General features: G+C 47.8%; 2 protein-coding genes across 9 annotated transcripts in view; one reads left to right on the top strand and one right to left on the bottom strand.

Moving 5' to 3' along the window:
• The window catches only part of Zdhhc14 (zDHHC palmitoyltransferase 14), a 270,303-nt gene extending 265,979 nt beyond the window's left edge, over nucleotides 1–4,324 (bottom strand). For 6 of the 8 annotated variants that reach the window (XR_015635207.1, XR_015635206.1, XM_087580725.1 and 3 more), the window contains exon 1: nucleotides 3,200–4,309. Coding sequence is in view for 4 of the 8 variants with exons in the window: in XM_087580725.1 (XP_087436851.1) it covers nucleotides 3,200–3,444 (245 nt within the window). In the remaining 4 variants the exon portion in view is untranslated. 8 annotated transcript variants of the gene reach the window in all.
• Nucleotides 3,632–16,175, top strand: LOC148006942 (uncharacterized). The gene is made up of 7 exons (XM_087602206.1): nucleotides 3,632–3,639; nucleotides 3,707–3,989; nucleotides 4,051–5,536; nucleotides 8,197–8,320; nucleotides 10,276–10,412; nucleotides 13,078–13,247; nucleotides 15,899–16,175. The coding sequence occupies exons 1-3, from the start codon at nucleotides 3,632–3,634 to the stop codon at nucleotides 4,723–4,725; spliced, it is 966 nt and encodes a 321-aa protein (XP_087458332.1). The 3' UTR covers nucleotides 4,726–5,536; nucleotides 8,197–8,320; nucleotides 10,276–10,412; nucleotides 13,078–13,247; nucleotides 15,899–16,175.
• The last annotated feature ends 843 nt before the right edge of the window (nucleotides 16,176–17,018 follow it).

Raw genomic sequence — 17,018 nt, 5'->3', positions numbered from 1 at the left:
CCAAGACAATTATTTCACAGACAAGGTCACAGGTCAAGGTGATTTGGGCAACTCTTCAGTGGAGGTTCCATTTTTCCAGGTGACCCTCAGTGGTATCAATTTGGTGGTGGTGGTGGTGGTGATGGTGATGATGATGGTGGTGGTGGTGGTGATGATGATGATGATGAATTTCACCAACGCAAAGCTTATAAAAGATAGCCAGTTATTGAGGGTCGTGCTGTTGGAAAACTGTTTAGGACATTCTGTTTCTAAGCAGATCCTATACTTTGCTGAGGACAGGATGGGTGAACCTCAGGAGAACTAACTGGCTGTGTACTCAGCAACCTTCCTGCGGCTAATGTGATCTCTCCTTTCATTTCTCTCGTGGGAATAATCATTTTTACTCTTTAATCTCCAGGGGCTGAAGTCACCACCAACACCTGTTGCTGGGTTCTGCTGAGTTCACTCCTCTCCGCCCAACTTTCCCATTCATCTGTTCAAGGGTGAGAATGAGGAGGGCCGAGGGTGGATTTATATACCAGCATCGTTGGGGGTGGTAGGAGACTGGGCCTTGCGGTGGATGGGAATGGGTCCAGTCGGGTCCAGTTCTGTCTGTCTGCTTCCTAGCTGCCATGAGGTAAGCAGCCTTCCTGGAGTGCATGGCCCTGCTGGCATGTTATCCTTCTGTTCCTTAGGCCATAGTGAAGCCTCCCAAACCGTGAGCCAAGATACATCTTTCTTCCGTTCAAATATTTTTCTAGGGTATTTGATCCTAACAACAAGTCTAACAGATCTGTTAGCTATTTGTGCATGAAACTAAACAATCAAACCAGGGAACCTCAGGGTATGTGTCCAACCAGTAACTAAAGAATGGTGGGAGGAAAGACGGATAGAAACAGACAATATTGGTATCGTGTGTGTGTGTGTGTGTGTGTGTGTGTGTGTGTGTGTGTGTGTGTGGTTAACTGGTTTTTGAATCTCTGGCAAAAGAATTTGGTCAGAGTAATTTGACTTCATTCTGTCACTATTGATGATTAAAGATTATAAGGATGTCAGCGCCCAGGATAAAGCCATGGAATACAGTGGCGATGTCTTACCAAACCATAAGGATCCAAGGTTTAGTGAACCTATGATACTTCTCAACTGAAGCAGAACGCTAGGAGGGTCCTCCTGCTTTCTAGAAACTTCAAACTGCCATGGGGGAGAGAGAGCATGCTCACCCGTATACACCCTGATTCCTACAGAGCAGACCTAAGGACAATGCTGCAAATAGGATCTAATAAGACCCCAGTGCCCACAGTTATTCCTACCATCATCTGCTAGCACAGCACTGGTGCAACAACGGATCATAATAAGCTGTAAGTGAGGGCTTTGGGGGAACTCTTGGGAAAGGACACACATATGTGCACACACACAGAGAGGAAGAGAGAGAGAGAGAGGGAGAGAGAGAGCAAGAAATAAAAACAAATGTATGATGACTTGGTTAGAAGATATATTGGAACAGGAAAATAAGAGCATAATAATGGGGTGGGGTGGGGTGGGGGTGGGGGTGGCCACACCTCACGGTGAAGACTTGGATACACATCAAGAGTCTTATTCACCACCCTAAATGCAACACACTCACAACCGAAGTTCTGTCACCGGATCGTGGTGGCTACCTGATTTTTCTCTACTCTTAGAACCACTAAAGAGAGTTAACTTGCCAATAGGAACCTGCTCGAAGCATTTTGTGCCAACTGAAGCAGTGACTCCTCTCCAGCCGAAGTCGCCTGTGACAACAGCCACCGCAGAGGAGATGGCACTTCTGCTAAACATGTGGCACCTTTCCTCCCACCTGGGTGTTGGTGCTGAAGTCAAATGAAAGCACATCAGGAGCCCCCGTTCCCCCTCCTCCAGGTTCCACTGGTCCAGTCAGCTGGCTGCCTGGCTGGGGACCCAGAAACAACAGGAGCCCCACAGATTACGCCTCTTTGGCACTCTTCACGCAGTTCATACCCCTTCTCTCCAGCCCATGGGTCCCACATAGATGCCACCCGTTTAGTCTCCAACACCCACAGAAGGTGACCTGTGAGACACCTGGGCAATCGGGAGTCAGAAGTGGAGGATTGGGGCTGTAGGTGATCAACAAGCAAAACGGGGGGCAGGGAGGGGGGTCAAAATCAGAGCCTAGTACTTGTTAAAGACAAAACTAAACAGAGTAGGTTTAGATAACCCTAACCAGAAGAAGCTGCAGGGACTGAATGCATATACTGTGCCTTTAATAGCTGGAATATGGGCAGCTTAAAGAAATTCTGCCCATAAACATGTTCCTTTTTTAAAAGTTTGAATCGAGACTTTAACTTTTGTTGAGCATAGAATGAGGGAGGGGCGAGAAGCTGCAGATGTTGAACTCAATCAGAGCGATTGACAGCGACCCGGAATACAGCTAAACTCTTTACCTAGGGGCTACTAATAAGGAAGGCCTGTCTTCAGAGGGCAGGGTGTTGCTATGACCAATTGGATTTTCCTGAAGACTCTCATGCAGTTGTAGTCCCCAACCCTCTCGGCCCCCAGGATAGAGTCCAACGTGTTGTTTCTGGAATCAGGAGCCACGTGGTGTCCAGATTTCCTTTCTAGACCTTACATCTTTCACCTGTTCCCAAATGATCTACTGTGGGTACTTTCTGGGGAAACTTCTTTGAAAGACGGTACACTCCACCCTTGGTAAGACTGTCAATCAGGAGGACAAGGAAATGAAAAAATGAAATTACCCACGCAGGACACTGTAGGTAATCAACACTTTCCACCTAAAATAACTAAGAACCAGCCAACTGGGTCTAAGAAGAAGCCTCGAACTTCCTTTGCGTGGGTGGGGTGGGGGTCACGGGGGCGGGGATAAGGACTAAGTCTATTTCTATCTTAAGAATCCCCACCCCACCTCAGAAGGCTGCACCTGGGCTGATGTGCTAGTTCCAAACTCAAGAGAGTCCACCTGCCTGGTTCTTGACACTGCTCTGGAGCCAGTGACCTAGCACAGCTTACATGTGCCCCTCTCTCCTCTTCCTTACTCCCAGGATCCAGGCCCTGCAAGGCGTTATTTCAGGGGGCTGAAAATCCCATAAAGGGAGAACAGGGAAAGCGGGCTGACATTATATAACAACATACACCAGAAAACGAAAGTCATCAAAGTAGGGGCATGAGAAGGCGAGGGGGAGCACGGCATCTGGAAGCTGTCACTTACTCGAAGGCGAAGAAGAGTCCACTAGTGACCAGGATGAGGATGAGCGTCAGGTAGAAAACGCCGGTCTGCCGGGCCATCATGATCCTCCCGTTGCAAAAGAACTTGTTTCTTCCCGGGAACACCTCCCATTTCCTCCGGGCTGCGATTTTCTTCTTCTTGTGGGGAGACTCCATGGGGGAGGAGCTGTGGGTGCTGATCTGACTGTACTCGCAGTCTTTCATGGGCCCGCCGCCGCCGGGAGGCATCCACGAGGGCAGCCGGCTGGGGGCGCACACCCCCAGAAGCCCCCCGGCCGCGCGGGTCCCGCCGAGCCACGGCCGCCGCCGGCCACCCGGCCGCCGCCCGAGCCGCGGCGCTGCGACCCCTAAACGGGCTCCCGGCTCGGCGACAACTTTGCCGAGGACACCCAGGTTAACCCCTTGGAGAGCCCAGATGTCATAGCAGAATCCGCTTTCAGGAGGGACTGTTGGTCCGCAGTCCGCGGCAGCGGTTCTCCGTGGCTTCCAGCCCGTGGATCGGGGCTGCAGGACCCCGCGGGGCGCGGGGGACCGCTCAGCAGACACCCAGACGGCGGTGCGCCTGGCTCCGCCACCCGAAAGCTCTAGGCTGCGCCTGGACTCCGGCCCGCGGGTCCGCGATCGCCGCGCCCTTAGGGGACACGAGGCAGCGGACCCACGCCGGCTCCCTCCCGAGCCACTTCTGCTCCTCGGCCAGGTGGTTTCTACTCTTTCCTGGTGACGGATCCTCCCAGGAGAGAGCGCTGCAAACTGGGCGGCAGCTCGCGGCACCGGCAACCCCTCCCAGGGGTGGGGATAGCCACGCGCGTTCTTCTGTCAGGAGCTGCTCCGTAGGAGCCGGGGCGCTGCCCGCGCTGCGACCCCGCGTCCACGAGCCGAGCAGCCGCGCTGAGTCCGCGGCCCCTACGCGGGGCTAAGGCCGAGGGTGGAAGCGGCGGCGGCGGCTCCCGGGGCTTCCTCGGTTCCTTCTGTCCGGAGAAGCCAAGCCTAGTGCGACGAGGGCCGCCGGAGGGCCGCGGGGACACTGCCACAGACACTTGTTTGCAAGGCTCAGCCCCGGCGCGCGCGGCGCTCGGAGCAGGTCCGCCTCCTCGCGGCCCGGTGGGCGGTGACTCCCGCGCCTCACGGCCGGGCTCCTCCTCCTGCTCCTCCTTCTCGCCAGCTAAGCCAGGGCACCGGCTCCTGTGGGTCCCTGCCCTAGTCCCCCCTTCCTCCCCACACCCCATACCCCGAGCCAGTGCGCAGGGCTCGAGGACTGTGAGGGCCTGGCGCGCCCGGAAAAAGGCTCCTGGCTCCCTGGTGACATCCTTCACCCCAGCAGCGATCAGTTCGTTGCCCTCCGTGCTGAGTCGCCATGCGCTCCCCTCGGACTTCGGTCCTGTACTGGGTTCTCCACCGGATTATTCCCGGCCCCAGCTGCGACCTCTGGACACGCGCATCCTCGTGACCAGTCGAAAAATCGTTCTTGCTACTACGGGGGACCTGAGTACCCTCGGCGCGGAGAAGTGACCTTTCCTGGCTTGTCCTCGGCTCGTCCTCTTCCTCCCCAGCGCCACGCATGGCTGAGACGCCGGGAAACTCTAATGATGCCCAGAGGATGGGGGTGGTGGAGTGCCTGATGACAGGGTGACGAGCAGCCGCCCGAAACAGGCCAGACTTCGGGACCTCCAAGGGCGGGGGACAGCAGAGCGATCTGTGTCAGCTCCAGCAGCGACCGATCTGGTCCCTCTTTTGGATTAAAAGCCCCCAGTGGCAGGCTTTGTTTGCAAAGGTCGCTGTCTTTCCCAGTTTTCATTCTCTACTTTTCCCCCAGTGATGCTCACAATGCGCTCATTTTACTGCTGGTTCCTTGCATCTGTGGAGCCCACACACAGTAAAGGGACCGCAGGTCCAGCGGATGCTTGGAGTGCGCCTCTCTCTATTCCAGTTTGACAGTTGGGTGTACCTACGGGCGCAAGCCCGGCGCCAGAGAACCCCAGCCGCCTAAGCGCTGCTGCGCCCCTGGGCTTCATGGCCGGGTGGGAGCGCTAACTGAGATATGCACTAAGGTAACCGGGCGCAAAAAAAAAAAAAAAAAAAAAAAAAAAAAAAGGGGAACCGGGCACCGGGCACCAGCGCTCGATTTTCCGAGTCCTACTTTCTTTTCGGAGCCCGCTGGGATATGTAGTTCCTTCTCTCGTCGTCCAACTCTGGGAGCAAACGTGACTTAAGGATCTAAAACTACAAGTCCCTGCATCCCCTGCGACGAAGGCGGTGAGGCAAGGTACTAGGCTTTGTGGTGCTCGGCGTTTGGAGATCAACAAAGACAGCTTTGGAAAAGGTGCTTTCTCTGTACGGGGTGGTTATTTGCACACTGCCCGCGTTCTGTGTAATCCTCACCACAACCCTGTCATGCACTATTGTACCAAACTCAAAGAAACTGCTTGCCCAACTCTACAAAGCTGCCCAGTGATAGAGATGGCACTGAACCCAGAGCTCTGTCTTTCCATTACAAAGCATGCCTCAGTGCTCCGTGTCAAAGCGAGATAAGGTTGGCTAGCGAAAAGAGAAAAAGAATGTAACCAGCTGGGAAGTGGTGGGAATAGAAATGTTAATTAGATAGGACAAGGAATTAAGAGAAGTTAAAAGCAAGTGCGATTCTTAGGGGCTGGATGGGACCTTTTCTTTGTTTGGTGAGTGGATGGGTGTTTTTTTGTTTGTTTGTTTGTTTTGTTTTTTGGGTTTTTTTTTTTTTGAAACAAGTTCTCACTACTGTTGTAGTAGTTTCCAGTTTCTGATTCTCTGCCTTTTGTCTGCTGGCATTACAGATGTGTTCCACCAAGTCCAGCTAAGGGTCTTAAATGGACAATTGGAATTGACCTTGAATTATTTGAGATACTGCATGACAGACAAGCACATTAACAGAGACAACTAAGTGCTTGGTAACTGTGCTTTTTTTTTTTTTAAACAAACCAACTAACTCTGGCATTTGAAGTACAAGCTTTTATGCCTTCCCACCCTTTAGCTGATGTGCTCAAGATGTTATTTTGTCAAAAGCACGTGTTAACTTTATTGTCTTGGTGGCTTTAGAAAGCACCTTCTCTTAGCATTGGGAGTGGAGCTCCATGGTAAAGTACTTTCTCATTCTCTTTCTCACTCTCATTCTCAACTAAACTGGGTTTTTCTGGCATCTGGCTTCTAGCACTGTTGCAAAGTCCTTATCCTCTAGAGATGCATACTAAAAGTATTTGCAAATGAAATGATAGAACATCTAGATTGTGCTTTCAGACTCTCCAGCCCATCCTCCTCCCACACACAAGGAGACAGAAAGAACAATTCTGGGAACTCTTGGAAAGTGTTACCATTATGAGATGTAACATTGTTCAATTATCCACAGCTGCAGATTAGCTCAAACCTGAGGGCTTAAACACAACAGGTGTACCTCACAGCCTTTGTGGTTCAGGTATCTAAGTCTTCTGAGTTCTCCGCCCATACCATCACAGTGTAGGCTAGGCTGTGTTCTCCTGACCTGGAGAAGAATTCACTTCCGTGCTCCTCTGGGTTGCTAGTGAATTCATTTTAATGCATTTGTAAGACAGCAACCAGTTTCTTGCCAGTTGGCCACTGGAAAGCCTCCACAGCTCCCAGACAGTACCTGCAGCTCCTAGAAGTTACCAATAGTTCATTAGCACCTTGGCATTTCCCAGAATTCATTAAGCCAAGAAAAGCCTCCCAGCAAGCAGGCTCCATACATTACAGCCAAATGTACCTGTTCTATTTAGCCAGAAAGCAAATCGTAGGTTGCAAGGTGAGGGGACCAATCGGGGCTATAGACACTAGGTTAAGTCTGTCCACCAAAGTATGTAAGGGGGTCCTCTCTCATCCATCATGTTTGCTTATCTTAATATCAGACAATCCCATGTAAAAAGAAACAAAGTATTTGTTTTAAAACTATTCCTAGTGGGGAGGGTGAAGAGATGCCTCCGTTAAGAGGTGTTTTGCTCTTCTGTTAACTGTGTTATCATCCACCTCAGGTAAAGCCACCAAGCTGTCACCATCTGTGGCACTTCAAGCCAGCAGCTAGCCTTTCCTGCACTGTTAGTGATATCTTTGATGCCAGTGGTCTTCCTCTGACCTTGGCTGACTTGGTGGAGTCATTAACAAAGCGGGGTGTTTCATAAACAAAATTGGAGGTTTGTTTCTTTCACCTGAGCAGCTCAAACCATTCTAGAAGCTTCCTCGTTAGTTCTCAGAACACCTTCAGGCAGCCAACGTAGGGGATGACCCCAGCCACTGTGCAAGGCAACACATTCAGGTTCCCGGATATTTTGTGGTTTCCTGGGTGCACCTTTCAGGGCCAGCATGGGTGTGCCCTCAGGGTGGTCAGGTGCATAAGATCAAAGGAACAGAGTCTTAAGAGAACTCTAGGGAACTTTGGAATAAACTCAAGACATTTCATTCCAAATAGAATATGGCAGAAAATCAGAGACCTAATTCTTTGCAACCCAGAGACTGCTTGTGTTCATGCGGATTCTCAGCATGGCTGGAAACATTTAGCTTCAAAATGCACTCAGCACACCACAAAACCAAAATGAGGTAAGGCAGGATATTTTTAATGTGAAAATCTCTTCTAATTTTTTTCAAGCAATTTTCTGTCCTCTGACACCGAAAATATTGCTTCAATGTTTATAAGCTAGCACATATTGAAAACTGGTACCACACATAAATGTAGTGAACATAGATTATTCAAAATCCCATCACCATGAAGAATCGTGATCATTCCATATAATGTATATACACTTGCTATTTAACAAAAAATGGGAATCATTGTTGAGCTGCTATTTTTAGCATGTATGCTCTCTTTTGGTGTGTGTTCGTGTGTATACGTGTATGTGGAAGCCAGAGATCAAAAGAGAGAAAGAAGGGGGGGAGGGGGGAGGACAGTGAACATTATTCTTTCACTTGCTGCTTAGGTCATATCTCTCCGGTTCACTTTCCCAGCTCAAGACAAGCCCGGAGTCACCCACTGCACTGTCTTCAGATTCGGTCCCCTTTGACACAGACCGCTTCCTTTCTTTGAGTTCCTTCGTCTCAGAATCATGGCGGAGTACAGGCCATGCATCTTGTAAGCGATCCGTTTGAGTTTGCCTACAGTCTCTACATAATCACATTCAGCAGCAGGCTCGTACAAGGTCCCAGCGGTTACACAGGAAGCGGTGGCAGACAGCAGGGCAGACACCATCGTTTGGCTGCTGTAGCTGAAACTGCATGGTGCTGTCTCGGTTGGCTGGCTGCTTCTGGGCCTCCAGGTCTCAGAATAAGTCCATACTCTCTGTCTATCCAAGCTGGGTAAACTAAGGTTGTTGAACAAGCACGGCCATGCCTGGGACCCTAAATTCAGGTCCCAAGAAATGAAAAGGATGCACTCTGTTTCCATGGCATGCAGAGATGCAAAGGTGGTGTTGATGAATTGCAAAGTGTGCAACAGCAGCATGTGCTCTGTGTGTGTGTGCTTGCGTGTGTGTGTGTGTGTGTGTGCGTGTGCGTGTGTGTGTGTGTGTGCGTGTGTGCGCGTGTGTGTGTGTGTGTGTGTGTGTGTGTGTGTGTGTGTGTCTGCAACAGCAGCACATGCCCTGTGTAGAGGAAAGACTCTTCTTTATCTGAGATCAAGCCAGGGGAGACCACAGGTGCACACAGCAAGGCTCTGAGGCTCCAACTGGAGCTTGGTACTGGAGTTCCTCATCCTCCCCCATCCCCCACAGTCACACCCACTTGCTAACCAAAGAGCTGAAGTGAAACAAAGAAACACTTCCCCCTTCTAGAAACAGGGCTCAGTCAGAGAGAATCCCTGAAGAACCCAAAGTGGATTTAAGAAGTTTCTGCTCTCATCTTTAAAGAAGGAATCTGGGAAGCTTGTCGAGGTGGACTCTCAGTGTATAGGAGGAAGAGGCAAGAGAATTGTTAGTTCTTTGCCAGCCTGGACTCCATGAAGAGTATCTCAGAGAGGAAATAGATTTTGAGAAATGCTTGCTACTACTTCTGGATTAGTAAAACCACACATGCCGCTTGTATTTCTTCTCTGGATACTTGGAAATGGATGGCATCCTGTGGACACTTGGCACGAATAAAACTCGATTGGACTATGGACTGATACTGCCTACCTCAAAGGTTGTGAGATTTATCATCACCATCACCACCACCACCACCACCACCACCACCACCACCATCATCATTTTGGGGACAGTGTCTCACTATGTAGTGCTAGCTGGCCTGGAATTAGCTGCATAGACCAGGCTTGTGGGGTACGTGGACCATGATGCCAGACAAAAGAACTGGCAAAGTTGAAGCAGGTTCAAACCCCCGCTTATCTCACAATTGAGAACGCTAGGCATAGAACTACCTCTCAGACAGGCGCTACATGGAACAGGTGACCATGACACTCTATTGAGAGGACCATGACAACCAGTCACATAGGGACAGCACCTGAAGTCCTTCCCCATGCAAATAAAGCATCCCTAACATCCCAGACTGAGCCGAAGGGGAGCATCTACCCCGGGGATCCCACCTTATCCCCAGGATGTTTATAAGGCTTCTCTCCACATGGAATAAAGTACGTGAGTTATTTCACCCGGAATTGCCTGAGGGCAGCTGTCCTAATGAGCTGTAACACCCTGGAGAAGAGTTTTCTCTTCCGGAGCTTTGGTCGAGGTATCTCAGCTTCGCCCAGCAGGTAGGGCTTGTACTGTGCCAATAGCAGCCAGCTCGGCTGCCTCTGCCCCTGAGCAGCCAGCTTGCTCCATTCCAACATCCTGACATCCCAGCCAGGCAGGCACACAGCCTGACAGTGCATGGACTGTGTTCTGCCTTCCCTGAAATGCAGACAGACACAGGCTAACATGAACTCACAATAATACACCTGGCTCTGTCTCCCTGGGATTAAAGACGTGGACCATTAGGCCCAGGGGTTGTGGGATTTAAGTGTGTGAGTGTGGCTGATATGTAGTAAGTTCACCTGCAGATGCTAATTGTGGTTTTGTCATTCCCAGTTTGCTAGTTTTATATATTATTATGTCATAATAGGAAAACACGGAGGTTGTCGGGATGTCTCCTTATTCATTCAGGATTCTCAGCAATAGCCTGATCACTGAATACAGAAGGGGAAAGCAGACATCTGATAACTGCATGGAAATAAAATCTGAAGATCACTCCTTCTAGAGGTATTTAAAAAAATTAAGATTTTTGTAATTATAGATGACTCAGTAAGAAAAAGAAAACATATCTTTTAAGCGTTTTTCATTTTTTGAGCTTTCTGTTGTTCATATAATGTCTCCCCTTAATAAGAATGCATTTTAAAGGTGTATTTATGTATGTGGGTGTGTTGTCTGCATGCACATTTGCACACCAGGGGAGGATATAGGATCCCCTCGGACTACAGTTACAGACAGTGGTGAGCCACCACGCGGTTGCTGGGAATTGAACTCAGGGCCCCTGGAGGAACAGCCAGTACTCTAACCCCAAGCCATCCTTCTAGCCCAAGAGTACATTTTTAATCTGTTCTAATATAGACTAATTTCTGGGTGTGTTTCTGAATGTAACACAGTAACTTGCACTTCAGAGATCTGACAATTTTTCTGAATAACATGGATGTAGTTTTTTTTTTTCCCCAGTAAGCTAGGTCACTTCCTGCCTTCCTGTTTAGCTCATTTCCACACTTGGCAGGGCCGGATTCAGGTTGAATTCTGATAAAGAGAGGGTGTGTCTTTTTCAGCATCTTGCCAAAAGATGTCAGTCTGTCCAGAGATAGTGATATTCATTCTGAGCACTGGGATAAGTAGGTTTTTCCAATTTGAAAGGAGTTCTCCTTTGTAATTACCAGCTACAACAATGAAGACTGTAACTGGTTTTAGTGCCCATCGGTGATTTCCAAGTCTGCCTCTCTCCTTTCCTGCCTGCTTCCTTCCTGTTACCTGCTCTCTTCCTCTCTCCCTTCCCTCCACCCTTTCTCCCTCTTCTTCTACCCCTCCCCCTCTTCCTTGCCTTCTCTCATGCACTCTGCTCTTTCTCTCTCTTTCTTGGCATTCTGTCATAAAGAAACATTGTCTCCATTTCATTATCAACATTCAGAACTTTCTACTCTGGTTTTATCAGCATGGCTGGGCGATATTTTATATAGTGGATTATAATTCGTTGCCGTGGATAGCTATTTTGATATTTGAGTTGCTCCAGATCCCACTAGCAGCAGCTCTCAGTTAACTCTCCCGGCTCCCCTGTTGTTTGGTATTCCTTGAACACTTGCTTCCCTGCTGACTCAATCCAGTCTTCCAGGCTCCTGTCAGACATTTTGTCTTCACACTGCAGTCTGACATTTCTCAGACAGCTTCTAGTTTCTTTTAGTAGAAACTGCACGTATGTTTTCTCTGTGTTTCTATTTTTCTAAAAAGATTAGTACATATGTGGCACAGACATGTAGTACATATGTACACACGCATATCGATTTTCAATATTAAAAGCAATTTACTCCAACATACACGTGCAATTCCAATCCCAAGTTGTAATCTATATTCCATGCTTTTTTTGCTTTTCACATTTGTAGCTTTCTCCTCTCATAATTCTCAATAAACTTCCTTAAGCCTAGAATGCAAGGTGAATTCTAGGAACTACAATGCCAATCTTCCAGGCAAGATGTGCCCATTGGTGAAATGGTGCCACGGCTGCTTCGGGAATAACCAACCATTCCATGCTTGGATTTGAGACCTGATACCCAAGAGATAACACATGTCTAGTGCTGTAAACCAGTCACAGCTTGTGACTGAGAAAATCTTGGACCTCAGGGTGGTGGTCCTATTACTGCTACGTGGCTACACTAATATAACAGCCAACCACCTTTTAAATCTTTGTATTTCTACTCAGACAAAGCCTACTCTCGGCCTGAATTAGAGAACCTCTCATTGCAGTTAATGGAGGTGAAGTGCAGGGATCCATGGCTGTCCGGGATACTGAGAATACAGACGGTTTAAAGCCCTACCGCAGACATTGACACCACTCCCTTAAGGCTCAGGCAATGCTGCAGAGTATAGAGAGGACAGCAAAGTGCCATGTTCTAAGCACATGAAAGCCATGGTAATCATGAACTCACAGCTGGGCCCACACAAGTTAGGCCTGCCCAACAGTAGACACGGATGGGGAGGGGTTCACACAACCCTACCATTTATTGGTGTCTAGCAGATTCTGGGAAAGAATAAGACATAGTACCCTGATGTGGAAACCTAAGGGTTCTTTGGAAAGTCAGGTGTGTTGGATGGTGTTTTGCTGGGGCAGACACTTGAAGGAGTGTTTTCCCTGAATTGGACACAAGGTGAAAGGACGTTTGGCTAAAGCAGACACAAGAAGGGATGTTTCACTGAAGTAGACACAGGAGAGAGGATGTTCTGCTAAAGCAAGCATGTGAAAGGACATGTGATGAAGGACTATTCACTAACAACACACATGTATTGGTCTGCCTTACATTGCGTAGTTGAGCTCCATTTGTCGGGACTCCATAGAGAGAAATGCACCAAAAAGCTTCTGGTGCTATGCAGCGGCTTCTTGCTGCTTCTGAGGATGTGGGACAATTGGCAAAGTGATGTCAGCTGGAACAAACTCACGTGCTGAGACAAGACACATGGAGGACACATGATGTTTGGAGGGAGCATAAATAGGACTCAATGACTGTGAGAGGGGCTTGCTTGTAGAGCTAGCTGTGTAGCTCTTGCTGGTCTCACATCTTCGCTGATCTTCACTCCACCTAGAGAGGCATAGGCAAGAACCCCTGGTGTCCCTGCTGGTCTGAATCCCTCCTGCTGACTAGTGCTGAATGGGCTGAGTCCTAGCTGTCTCTGCTAGGTCATGCCACTGCTGAATCGTGTTCGCTATCCCGCACTACGGCACTCGACTGCTGGTGTATCTGTGAAGTGTTTGCGAGTGGATCGAGCTGCCGCTGCTGACCTGTGAACTGACCTACTGATTTCCTGACAACACAGATGGAATTTGCTCCAAAGAACCTTTCTAAACAGGTCCTCTTCCCCCATATCCTTTCTTTTCCACTCTCCCTGGTGGGTGGTGGGCTAGAAGGGAGGTTAAAGCATTTAAGAACCATCATTAAAAATAAGCATTTGAAAAAAAGTAAAGTGATAGTACCCAGTTGTGCACCCACTGGTAAGTTCATCATATCTTAAAGGATAGTTCCAAACCCAAAGTTATTCAGGTGGGATAAACTCTGTGGGTCACACACACACACACACACACACACACACACACACACACAAGTAATAAATACGGAAAAAAGATCTGTAAGGAGCAGGGCAGGCAGGGATGAGGGGCTTAAGAATAGAAGGGGAAAGAGTCACCAGAATGCATTTTATACATACAGGAAACTGTTTAAAAATTTTTATTAATACGAATTATTTTAAAGGTTTCAGAATTGCTAAGCCATAGCACCAAAATAAACAAAGCAGAAAAAAAATACTATTTAAAGTTCTCTCTCATTCAGACAACTAAAAATAATTTTAAAAAGAGTAGACAGCTGTTGTGGTTTCTGGCCTCCTAATTTCTGTGTGTGTGTGTGTGTGTGTGTGTGTGTCCCACAGAGTGTGTGTGCGCGCACACACACACACACATGCGTGCACGTTCATATATGCCCAGGTGTTTTCAGTGGTAAATGCCCAGTGAGCACCTGCATTCAGAGGTAAGGGATTGGGTGGTCTGTAGGAACCATCCACCTTTCTGAAGCAGAGTCTCTCTCACTGGCCTGAAGCTCAACAAGAAGGCTATGCTAGCTGGCAGGTGAGCCGGAGGGATCTGTCTGTCTCTTTAGTACCAGCTTTACAAACAAGCACCTCACTTCCTGAGCTCTTTCCCCACCCCGTTTCTATTCAGGCTTCTTTCTAATTAGGACTTGCAGTCTCTCTGTCTTTTGACAGTGACCAACCGTCTGGCACTGTGGCCCATCAAGAACAGTCTAACTGAGGGGATCAAGCAAATGAGTTCCAACAAGGAAATGAAACCAATCTTTATGAAACAGAAATCATCAATTCCTTAAAGGTCTCAGAGAGACCGAAGGTCCCTACAGGAACCTGATGGGGAGTATGGAGGAGGCTGGGAGTTCACACAGCCAGGGAGGGAGGGAGCAAGGGAGAAACCAGCGAGACTGGATCTTTCTTCCTGTTTATCCTTTGAGCATTCTGCAGGGTTATGGACTGGTTGGTTTACAGAAAACACCTGCAGAGGGGAAACTGTTTACATGGTTGCCAGTGTAGCTCAGTCAGAAGCTGTTGGGAGTTTGTGTTAGTAAAGTGAGAGGCAAGCGACTCTGTCAGAAACAGCCACACAGGAGGGGAAGTTTGAACCGCACACAAGATGGTGAGACATGATGCAACAACTCATGCGGGCCCTACACACGGACGCCAGACACCAACTACATAGACAGACAGCACAGCCTCCTGGCTTGATTCCCAGTGTTAGACGGAAAGCATCAGATTCTCTCTCTATCATTAAAAAGGATGCTATTTTTAGGGTTTTCCAGATGCCCTTTATGAGGCTAGGGAAGTTGTTTTCTATTTCTGGTTTACTGGGAGTTTCTGTGTTTGGGTGTTTGACTGTTTCCAGATGTTCGTTCCACACCTATTGACACGATTTTCTCCTTTGTTTTCTGACTATGATGAATTAATTCCAATTCTGAAAGACAATTTTACGTTTTCTGAGTGCTTGGGTTGTGTTAAATGGACTCCCATAGACTAGTGTGTTTGACTTTGCCCCGAGAGGATGATACTGTTTTGGAAGGTTGTGGGACCTTTAGGAGATCCCTCTGGAGGATGTAGGGTGGGGTCAGTCCTTGAGGTTTGATAGTCAAGCCTCTCAGGAACACTACCCTCCTCTTCTGCCCTGGAGCCCCAGCCTCCGAACCTTCCCACCCTGAGGGACTGTAGCCTCACTCAGCCTGCAAGCCAAGGCACTTTCTTAAGTTGACTCTTGTTGGGTATTTGCCCACAATGATAAAACAATACTCCAACAGTCAAATACAGCAGGTTTCTCAAACATTGTTAGGATTCAATTCCTAACTTTCTGAGGAAAAATATATACCTATGCTCATAAAGATAAGTATATAATGATCTCTGTCTGTCTGTCTGTCTGTCTGATGATTTTTCTGAAATGCTGGTTTCTAGGATTTGTTTGGCCTCTTTAATCAGTATAAAAATAAACCCTCATCTATTTATTGAAAAAGCCATGGTGAGATTGTTCTTTCTTTCTTTTCCTTTTAACTATTTGACAGAATTCTCAATCGATTCATTTGACCTTAGCATTCTATTTCAAATTAAGGTTTACAATCAAAAATTCAATTAAAAGGAAAACTGTTCTGGTATTCTGTTTGCCCTGTGTCTCCTTTGGTAATTACTGTTTCACTTTATGTCTCGGTTTAGGTTGTTGTAGATATCTATACGGTTGTCCACACCAGCCTGCAACTCTCTATCTACAATCTGAGGGGTCGTTGACTATAAATGCTGGCAGTTGCACACCGTCGTGCTAGAGTTTGCCAATTTTATAGATGTTTCTTAGAAGCCTAACTTTTGAGATGGGCTTGTTGTGGGGCTGGCACGACAGAGCCTGTCCACTGTCCTCGGGAAAGTAGCACTTTTCCCTTTCCTCACCTCCAACTCTTCCCTTTTAGATTCTGGCCAAGCATAAGCTTGCTCTCTGTGTCCTCCGAGGCTCCGCACGCCGCTGCCTTCTGATGGGCCACAGTTTCGCCGGCATTCTCTGCCCACCTCCATTGCTGAACAGGCTGGACCCCGACTCACAACTGTATGACTGCCTTGTCTCTCCATCTCCCGCACTGGGCCAGGGCGGAGACCTGTGGCTGCCCTGCCTGCTGTCTTTCTTTCGAATTCTAATGTGAGAAGAGGGAAGTGGAATAAAGAAGCTAATTCTTGGCTTTGCTAACTGAATCTTTGGTTGGTTTTCTGTTCCATTTATATTTGCTCTTATATTTATAACATAATCTTTGTATCTCTTTTCTATGGGTTTCATTTATTTTATTTGAAATATTTAAAATCCTCCCCTCTAATTAAATCTAATTAAAATAGATTTCCCACTAATATCAGCTCAGATGCATCTCACACATTTTGGATTACATATTGATTACAGACTCCAAAGTATTTTCCAATTTTCTTTGTGATCTCTCTCATCCATTTTAAGTGGTGTGTGTGTGTGTGTGTGTGTGTGTGTGTGTGTGTGTGTTGTGGAGCATCAAACACAGGGCCTTGTGCATGCTAGGCTCACTCTGAGCTTTGTCCCCGGCTCTGCAGTTCTAATTTAACCATTCGTAGTCAAAGAACCTGTGAGCTTTCAGTCCTTTTAAACTTATTGGAATTTGTTTGAATCCCTGTCTTGAAGTCTGTTTTACCTTGGACGAATTTAGCCATTTGTTACAGCTTCATTTCTGTTATGTGACAAAGACCCCTGACAGACAGCAAACAAACAAACAATTGTAAGGGAGGAAGGGTTTGCTTGTCTTCCAGTTCCAAACAGCTATTGTGGGGGCTACTCAAATGGAAACTTAAAGCATCACACCTAGTCAGGAACACAGAATGACACTTGGATCCTTCCTTGCTTGTTTCTACATTTCTTTACTCTTACACCATCCAGGGTCCAGGCTAGAGAATGCTGTCAACTGTGGCTGGATTTCCCCACATCAGTTAACAGCCAGGAGGATCCCTCACAGACACATTGATTTAGATAATTCCTCATTAGAACTTTCTTCCCTGGAGTTTCTAGGTTGTATCGAGTTG

This window comes from Rattus norvegicus, chromosome 1, assembly GCF_021556685.1.
Source record: "Rattus norvegicus strain SHRSP/BbbUtx chromosome 1, alternate assembly SHRSP_T2T, whole genome shotgun sequence".
In the NCBI taxonomy this organism is placed as follows: Eukaryota; Metazoa; Chordata; class Mammalia; order Rodentia; family Muridae; genus Rattus; species Rattus norvegicus.
The sequence above is the reverse complement of the archived record's forward strand: the minus strand, read 5'-3'. Positions and strand labels throughout refer to the sequence as shown.